Source organism: Benincasa hispida, chromosome 10 (genome assembly GCF_027475165.1).
Source record: "Benincasa hispida cultivar pf3 chromosome 10, pf3_genome.v1.1, whole genome shotgun sequence".
In the NCBI taxonomy this organism is placed as follows: Eukaryota; Viridiplantae; Streptophyta; class Magnoliopsida; order Cucurbitales; family Cucurbitaceae; genus Benincasa; species Benincasa hispida.
The window spans coordinates 43,273,941-43,284,202 of NC_143487.1; the positions used below are offsets into that span (position 1 = coordinate 43,273,941).

The 10,262-nt window shown below is 35.5% G+C and overlaps 1 protein-coding gene across 1 annotated transcript; it reads right to left on the minus strand.

The window, feature by feature from the left end:
* Nucleotides 1-4,307: 4,307 nt before the first annotated feature.
* On the minus strand, nt 4,308-7,507 carry LOC120087741 (putative pectinesterase/pectinesterase inhibitor 51). Its single transcript, XM_039044627.2, has 2 exons — nt 6,349-7,507; nt 4,308-5,146 (listed from the first exon to the last, which is right to left on the minus strand). Exons 1-2 carry the CDS (start codon nt 7,484-7,486, stop codon nt 4,464-4,466), a joined length of 1,821 nt encoding a protein of 606 aa, XP_038900555.1. The 5' UTR covers nt 7,487-7,507; the 3' UTR covers nt 4,308-4,463.
* Nucleotides 7,508-10,262: the final 2,755 nt, after the last annotated feature.

The following is a 10,262-nucleotide window of genomic DNA, read 5'->3' on the forward strand; positions in this document are numbered from 1 at the left end:
CTTCTTTTCTTAGACAAAATTTTCCCTTCTTAACCAAGCTTACTACACCTTCATTTAGTACCTGTGTGCTTCACAATCCTTAAAATATTTTCCCCTTTTTCAATTACTCTCATTCTTCCTTCTTATAGTCTTAACTCTTACGTAGACCTTTTTAATCTTAACGTCCAAGTTTGACTTGATTTACCTTATAAAACTCAAAGGTTTATACTCTTAGTTTTTCCTCTTTATCACCAACGAAGGTTGCTCTTTCCCCTTATCTACATCTAATTCCACTCTACCTCTTACTCTCCTTCCTCTAATATCTTACCTTCTGTCCACCCCTCTCCCCCACCAACCAACACCAATTTATCCTCAAACACTCCCACTTTCATTACATTTATTTCCTCTTTTGATGTTTCAATTTCTCTTCCCCCTCAACTTTCCTCTCCCTTACCTCATATTCAAAATTCTCCTCTTTTTGCTCCTTTACCACCACCATCTGATGTCCATCTTATGATCACAAGATCAAAAGATAGCATCTTCAAACCAAAAGTCTGTGCTGCCCAATCTAGCCTTCTACTTTCGTTACCCATTGAACCAACATCTTTCCGTAAGGATGTAAAATGTGTTGAATGGAAAGAGGCTATGGCTAGGGTGTATCTTGTTTTGGTTTAGAATAATACTTGGATTCTTGTTCATTCTTCACCACATCATAAATTTATTAGTTATAAATGGGTGTATAAGATTAAACTTAAACCAAATGGAGACATTGAGAGGTATAAGGCTCGTCTAGTTGCTTATGCCTATGATCAATCTTATGACATTGATTATTTTGAGACGTTTAGTTCAGTTGTTAAGCCATCTACCATACTGATCATTCTAAGTCTTGTTGTCCAGTTTGATTGGCACATTAAACAATTGGATTTACATAATTCCTTCCTAAATGGTGATCTTTATGAGGATGTATATATGGCACAGCCTCCTGGATTTGTTGATCCAGCCCATCCTTCATATGTTTGCAAGCTTAAAAAGGCGTTATACGGTTTGAAACAAAGTCATCGTGAGTGGTTTCTTAAGTTAAGTAATTGTTTGCTTCAACGGCAGTTTGTGGCATCGACTGATAGTTCTATGTCTGTGTATCATCAACATTCAACTATAGTTATTATTTTGATATATGTGGATGATATTCTCATTGTTGGAAATTGTTTGGACTATATTCAGAAGTTCATATGCTCTCTTAATGATTTATTTGCTTTAAAGGATTTGGGTGACCTGTCATATTTTCTAGGCATTAAGGTTAAACGTTTTATTGGTTGTTCACTTCTGTCTCAACCAAAATACATCTTTGATTTGCTTCAAAGAGCTGACATCTCTTATTGCAAATTAATGGTAACTCCAATGGCTGTTGGTACTGTTTTATCCCTTATTGATGGTCCTTTGCTTGAAGATGCAACGACTTATAGGAGCATTATTGGTGCTCTTCAGTATTGCACTTTAACACATCTTGATTTGAGCTTCTCTGTCAATAAAGTCTATCAGTTTCTTCACGCTCCAATCATTGCTCATTGGAGTGTTGTTAAATGCATTCTTTGCTACTTAAAAATGACTTCTTCACTTGGTCTTAAGTTTACTAAGTCTCACCATACTTCTTTAACGTGCTATACTGATGCTGATTTGGCCAACTATTCTGATGATATACGGAGTACAAGTGGTTATTGTGTTTATTTGGGCAACAATCTAGTTTCATTGTCGTCTTCTAAACAGAAAGTTGTTTCTCGTTCAAGTGTTGAGTCAAAGTATAGAGCTATGTCTAATGCTGCAGCTGAGTTGATATGGATGCAGTCTTTGCTGAGTGAAGCTAGTTTCTCTTCTTCGTCAGTGCTTATATTGTTGTGCGACAACATTAGTGTCACCTACTTGGCAGCAAATCCTATACTTCATCAACGGACCAAAGACATAGAAATTGATCTCCATTTCATTCGCGAATGATTCTTGAGTAAGCAGTTGTTAGTAAGGTTTGTCCCGTCAGAGGATCAAATTGCCAATATTATGAATAAACATTTATCTTCTTCTCAATTCTGTTGTCTCAAAAACAAGTTCACCATGCAGTCCTCGGCTTTGCTTGAGGGGGGATGAAAGAATAGTATAGTTTGGGCTTAATTATGGGTTGTATTATGGGCTTTTCCTCCTTTCCATTATTGATTTTTTTCCTCTCTACCTATTAGGTTGTTACACGTGTACTCAATATAGCCTTTATATTGGATGGCTTGCTTAAATAATAATCACCTGAGGAACAGACAGTGCTGTCTACACGCGAATTAGCTTCTGAGGTCAAGTAGTCTCAATTTCACTACAGGATTGATTTACGAATGAATGTTGGGCTGGGCCACCTCGAATGGCGTGAGCCTTTACGGGCAATGAAAGCGGTAGGGCAAGTGAAACATTCGAGATTTGTCAGGCTTAAGGTAAAAGGCATGAGAGAAAGATGCTAACTCATGCGGATAGAAGACCTACCGCAAAGAAGGTTAGCTCACGAAAGAAAGCCTTACAACTACGCTACTTGACGTTATTTTCCTCGGTTTTTTTTACATTACATAAGGTAGCTTGCTTACTTAGCGTTTGCGCTAAGGATCTAATCAGAGTCAAACTTGGATTAGAAAAAAAAACCTTTCCCTTATTAGCCGGAGTACACTTGTACTCCTTGATCTTTAGTGCGGATTAAGCCAAAAAATATTTTTTTCCCCATCGATATTGAATCAATCAAATGCACTTCTAACACTTGTTCCACTTTTGGAAGACCCTGCGTTATATCACCAGATCGTGATTTTTCATATATCAATGTTCTCTCCTTCTACCCGGCCATATGTCCTGTTCAGTCAGTTGCATATCGGTCAGCATGATTGTAGCAATACAAATGTTCTCAGGAGACAAAGGAGCGAAGCAGCTCGACCGATAGGGAGATATTATATTATCTCTTTTTCTCCTTTCCTTTTTATCAACCATGTATTTGACAGTGATTAGCGGCTAAATCACCTTTAGATTCTAGGGTGTTGTTGGATTGATTTTTCATTCATTTTATTTTTAGAATTCATGGATTATAGTTTATTCGAATTACTTCTCAGTGCTATTGTTTGAATTGCTATTGATTTTGTCATCAATGTTTTCAGATTGAATTTTCAATTCGATGAGATTGTATTTAGATTGTAATTAGACTGTAGCATTTGATAATTATTTGACCTTCATTAAAATAACTAGGATAATAATGAAAATTGATCACAACTTCAACTAATGTTGTTCCTTAATTGATTTCAAGACGTTAGAAATTAATTGTGTTGCATGAGAAAAGACTGATCTTGAAAAGACAATCTAGATCTTAGTTTCTAGATTCAAGTGTTTTGTTGATAATAGTAATCCATAAAACCTTTAAATGACATTAAGAATTGATCATTGAAATCAAAAAATATTTTATCCCTAAAATTTTGTCTTTAATTTGTAATATTATATTAGTGAACATTTCTTTTTTTCGGTCTTTAGATCTCAAATTGACTGCAATTCTAAAATAGCTAAGATAAATTGTAAATTTAATCTCTTAAAGACGATATTTAGTCTCTTGACTACTATATAACTTGACTCGTGCCCTCACGATTATCATTTATAAGTAACTATAATGTCAATTAGTTATTATTATAATAAAAATTAATCTACCATCAATTTGGTTTCAAGTAAAATGCACTTTATTCAACCTATATCAGTTCAATATGTATGACAACATCAATAATACTAATATTTGAAGCTATACTGTCATTTCATAAGCAATCGATAGAAAATAGTAATAATGGAAAAAGAATGGTTGTTTTCTAATGTTCTAGAACTATAATAGATGTTTCAAGGGTTCAAAAACTAAATAATAATAATAATAATAAATATAAAAATAAAAAGTAAAATTTAAGGTTTTCAACTAAAATGAGATGTAAATAATATTTTCTTCAACAATTTCGATTTGTTGTCACGCATATAACATACCAAGTGGCCAAATGATGCCAAGACAGCTGCAAACCTCAGGCTCAACAAATCCTCTCCTACTTCTTTACCACGCTTTGCAGATTATAATCATTGAAATAATAATTTAACTTAAACTATAATTTGCTCCTTCATCATACCTTTTCAGTTTTTTGATACATTTTAAACTTTTTCATTTTGTATTTAATGTGTCATATTTTTAATTTCATTAGCATGGATGTAAGATTCCGATCACAACTCTAAGTAAATTGTTTGTCATGATCGTAGGTAGAGATGTTCATTTAACCTGCATGATCGAGACTCTGAGGTGATCCATCTCGAATGGGGTGGAGAATCTCCTATTACATGGTGAACGAATGTCTCCCCTTATATAACACAAATACATGGATAAATATGGAGTTTAGTTCATCATAAAATTATGCAAGTATAGTAACAAAGTGAAATGCTAATCCTAGTCTTTTCCACTAAGATGATGGAATCCATTCATTTCCTTGGATAAAATTCTGGACAGAATAACTAAAAACATATTCTGCAGGGATTTGATTACTCCATCCAACTCGCTTCGACGAATTCGATCCAATCTCAAAATTCTCAAACTCCCCATAATATAGTGTCTTCAAACCAAAATCCCCACTCCAAGGCATCCATCCAGACGATGAAACAAGAGCTTCAAGATCACAATGTATAAAAATCGTCCTCGAATACTCTTTCCACGGTCGCCCCAAGAAGGTTTTATGCGCCTGAGGATTGGCATAGTATAATGACATGAACTCCTCTGTGCCGTTTACGAGGCAGTTTTGGAATACGAACCCGGTCGACTGGGCAGGGTCGGTCCTCCCATGTGCAGTGATGGGATTGTCGTCTCCGAGCTGAGGGTTGAGTTGGCGAGGACGGACTAAGATGTGACAGTTTTGGAAGATGGAGGCTGAGTTGCCAAAGATGAAATCAACATTGCCTACGATTCGACAAGAATTGTAGAATTGACGAAGGGAGTGGGCGTAGAGAGTGTCTTGATTGCCTATAAACTCACAGTTATGTATGATTGAGAGATCACTGTCTGATCTAAAGGCCACAGCTTGGTGGGCATCAGGGCCTGCTGTGTTTTGAATGGTGAGTCTACTGGCCATGAATCCATCCCCAAGAACTCCTGCAATTTCCTATTGATTATGGACATAAAATTAAGGTTTACATGGTTTCACGACGATTATTTTCTTCACCTCTAAAAAGAAAAGTCATGTCCATTAATGTTAAGCTGAGCTTATTTTAATGACTCATTATAAATTCTAAAATATATTAAATAAATTGTTACATATTAAAGTTTAATAATAAAATTGTTACGAAACCAAAGAAAATTCAAGAACCACATAAAATAAATTAAGAAAAAAAAACTCTTTTTAGAAGAAAAATTGAATTATGGACCTTTTGATCCTCGACATATATTGAAGCCAATTGAACTAAACTCGACATACACTAGTACCAATTGAACTAAACTTATTTGTGGTAATACCTAAACATTATAGAGTATAAAAGTTTATACTAAAATCTATATATTTATATTGCAAAATCTTCCTTCCTGAGAAGCTATGAGGGGGGAATAGAAAGAAGTTTGTTTTTTTTTTTTTTTTTTTATTTTATATAATACAAAGTTCAGCTTAATCGATTCTTTTTTTGGAAATCAATTTCGCCGTCTGTCTTCTTCCTCTTGGAAAAAGATACATTTTTAGATTTTTTTTCTTTATGTTTACACTACCACTAGATCAATCCATAATATAGGGACAGTTGTAAATATAGACATTAAATCCAAAATATTAACAGATATATAATGTATAAAAAATTATAAATCTAGCCAAATTTAAATAGTCTATCAATGATAAATTATATTATTCGTAGAAGTATACCATATGACTGGTAAGAGTTTATCAACAATAGAAGTCTATCACTGATAGACTTAGAGTTTATCAACGATATAGACTTATCTATATTTGCAATTTTTTTAAAATGTGATTATTATACCTAAAAATACTACAAATTATAATTACCCTAATATATAACTCTTTTACTTTCCAGCCTAACTCAACTCAAGTGATGTAAAATTTCCTTCCGAAATTCCATTTTTCGACTCAACATCTCGTCCAACAATAATAATATTAATCTAAACCGACAGGACATGCTTATATCACACTCCCGGCAACTTTATATTGCTTAAAAGGATTTTTTTTCTACAATTATATTGCTCAAAAGGTATGATCATAATAATTCAGTTTCTCCGGAACAAAAAAAAAGTTGAAGAATTTTCTTTTTTTAAAAAAAGCAATAAATTCAGATTTGTGAATTAAAAAGGTGACTCACCGACAGTAGCGGATTTGTAGGTTGAGATCCCAGGCTGGCCCACATTCAAGGATCCTGTAATGACCGTTTTGCCCATCCCATCTCCCAAAAACACCAAATTCTTCTTCTCCAATCCCACTCTCACGCTCTCCTCGTAAACCCCTTCCTTTATGTGTATCACAAACCTCACCGCCGAGTTTTCCGGCGCCGCCTCCACCGCCGCTTGTACCGTCGTGTAACACCCCTCACTCCCCTCCTTACACACCGTCGCATTCGCCTCCGTCTTCGCCGGAATCCCCAAACCCGTCCCCACCACCGCCGTCCCACCACTCCTTTCCCAGAATCCGTCTCGCTCCGTCCTCGGTGGGCCCCAGGCCTCCGTCTCATTCCCGAAAATGTCGTACGCCACCGCCATGCTCAGCGCGTTGCTCGACAGCACGATCAAATTGTCAAGGAACGACATCGTTTCATCCACCTCGCGCGTGTCGTTCACGTACTTAAGCCCCGACCGGCAACCGGTTTGGTAGAGAAGCGACGCGCTTAGCCACGCGCGCGCGTCTTTATTCCTACCGATAGCAATTGCGTCGTTGGAAAGGGAAATTCGGTATTCCGAGTAACCCAGCCCCTCCAGACAGCTCAATGCCGCGGCGGTGCGGTTGCGGTTGGGGCTCTTCTCGGAGGAATCCAGAATGGCCTTCACCATTGATTTGGCGATTTTGAGATTCTCCGAGGAGAGCCAGACGGCGGCCTGAATAATCTGCAGCGGCGTGGGATTCTGGGGGAGGCGGCTGGATTGGGAGATGGAGGATGCGCATTGGTCAGGGAAGCGGGTGGCTCCGCAGGCGGCGGCGATCCCAGGGAGGATGGTTTGGTGGGCGGCGGAAGAGAAATGTAGAGGGAGGAAGAAGAGAAAGAGAAGGGAAGGCATTGAAATGAAGAGAGAAACAGATGTTTGGTTTGGAAATATGGAGAAAGAAAATGGTGGGTTTCGGGTGCAAAAGTCATGGAGGATATTTAAAGTGTGAATTTCAGAGGAAGAGAGAGAGAGAGAGAGACGGTCACGTGTTACGGCGGCGGCGGGGAAAATGGAGGATGGCGGTGGCGATTTCAGTGCTGGTCCTTGGTGTTGATATGATGTTAAAAAAAACAAACATGACATTATTTATGAGATGATTACATTTACACCCCTAATGTGTTTAACTAATTTTCTATTTTTTAATTTTTTTTTTTATTTTTAGATTTTGAGTTTCTGTTTTGTTTACTCCTTTTCTTTTCAGTTTTGCATTTACTTTTTTATCAATTTACATTTTTTTTTTACTTTTTTGTATTTACTGTTTCATCAAACTTTAATTTACTTTTTTATTTAATTTTTAAATTTACTTTCTTCTGTATTTAACTCGTGGATGAGTCCACGAAAATTTCCGCCCCCATCCCTACTTCAATTGCGAGGATGGGGATAAATTTCTCCCGTGGGAATAGGGATGAGAATTTTTCATTGCAGCTTTTTAAGTTTTTTTTTTTTTTTTTTTTTTTTTTTTTCAATCACAACCTTTGTGGTTTCTTCGTGGTGAAAAATGTGCACTTAAAATGAACAGAATCATCAAATCCTTCACTAAAGTCTCTCCCTTCACTAATCTTTTTTTCTGACATTTTTAACTCTTTCAAGAATCCTTTAATTGCTAAATCAAATGCATCCTCAAAACTTCATTCTTGCCAGCACATTTGATGTTTTGGCTAAGAAACATGAAAGCATGTATATTACCAAAGAGATTATGGAATCTCTACATAGATGTTTGGATAACCATCCTTCTCCCTGAGGAATGATATTATCAAATATATTTACAATTGTTGAATAAAAGAATGGGCATCTGTAAGAAAACATGTCATGTACATGATGGTCCATTCAATGTGGTAGAGGTAAACGGAGTTGTCGTAGATGAGAGAAGTCAATTCGATTTTATTTTAGAGTCTCTTTCAAAGAGCTTCTTGCAATTTTGCACCAATGCATTAATGAACAAGATAGAATACAATCTGACTACACTTCTCAATGAGCTACAGCTTTTCAGTCCATTTTGAGAACAAAAGGACAAGAAGCAGAGGTAAATGTTGTCGTTGCTGAGAAAAGATGATCGTCCTCTAAAAAATCTGATGTTATTTCTTCTTCTAAGAATAAAAGTATTCCAGCAAAAAAGAACAAGGGGAAAGGGAAAAATATAACTACTACCGGCCACAAAGGCAAGGCCAAAGCTACAGATAAAGGAAAATATTTCTGCTACAGCGAGGATGGGCACTAGAAGAGAAATTGTCCACAATATCTTGTAGAGAAAAAAGCAGAGAAAGCAAAACAAGGAAACTAGTTCCTGAGGATTGCTTGCAATGAGGTAATGCTCCAGGTTGTGAACATGGAAGAATATCTTAGAAAGACTAGTGGGAGATTTTGGAGTTGCTGACAAAAAATGAATCTGGTTACTTTTAGTAATGTAATAAAAGTTGTTTTATCTTTTGTAAAGGACATGTTGTATGTAATCTTTTATTTTAAATGAAATGTACATTAGCAAAAATTACATTTTATATTTGTTCTACTATAAAGAAACTTCTACTAAAACCAACCAATGTTCCAGGCCATTTCAAATATTTAGATATTTAACGGCTGAAAAATAATAAGGCAAATGGTTATGTTTACCTAAGTAATAAGTTTAGAACACTTGAAAGGTTTAAAGTGTATAAAACTTGTTAAGTAAAGAATACAGAGAGTCAGAGATTTCTAGGACTATTTGATAGAACATGAAATCAAGTGGCAACTCTCTACACCTAGTTATCTTAATTGTTTTGAATAACATTCCAATTTTAAGGTGCTTCTAAAATTTCATATGAGATATGGAGAACTCATAAAAGTTATTTATGATATGTAAAAGATGTTTATATAGTTAAAAAATCTGGAATAGATCGACACATATATTAGTGTCGAACCCTTAATTATTGAAATATCATTCAGATGGCATGTCTATCTGTAAGCAACCCAAAAGTAGTATTTTTTCAACTAAGAGAAAATCAAGTGTGTGTTGACAAATGCTAAATTTTTCTAGAAAAGTATACGAGATCACCATATATTATTTAGTTTCAATAAAAAGCAAAGTGTATATCAATAAAGAGTTATTGATTAAAGCTGACGCTATAACAAAAGTTGTTTGGACAGGTCAGATGCATCTTACTCAAAGAGTTGACTATACTTCAATGTAATGGGAGGAATATATAACAACGTAGCCATAATTTGGGTTTAGTGAAAACTCAAGTCATCAAGTCTTGGTGACATATCGAGAAACAAGAAGTATTGAAAATAAGATGCATTCCCTATATTATTTTGAATTGAAGTTCGCTATACTAAAATGTTTACAGTGATTCTCTTGGCTAAAGTGTTTGAGGATCACCTAGTGAGACTAGGATTATGGGTTGTATAACCTAGGGCAAGTGGGAGAAAAACCTATGGGTATGTGATACCTAAGGATGGGTATGTGATACGTAAAGGAAAACCATGGGTATGTAATACCCTAGTTTATTGTATTTCTCTGTAAAACTAAAAAACTCAATGTATTCATATATATGTTACCACTGGAGTTTTAGTCCAAGTGGGAGTTTGTTGGGTTTTATGTCCTAAAACTCATGGTTTGTAAACAATAAACTAATTCTGTTAATCGATAAAGTTGTTATTGAATATATGAATAACTTATTTCGTTTTAGAAATAAATCCAATAAACAAAAATATCTATGACTATTACATGAGTACTTGAACTTTATGTGGAGACATAAAAGTCGATCAGGTTCGAGTAAATAGTCAAAATGATCTATAGTATACGAATAAGATTGGGTTGCCTTATTCTGGTAACACTATCGGATGCGGCTCACTCTGTAGTTGTTACAAAGAGTTGTAAAATGCT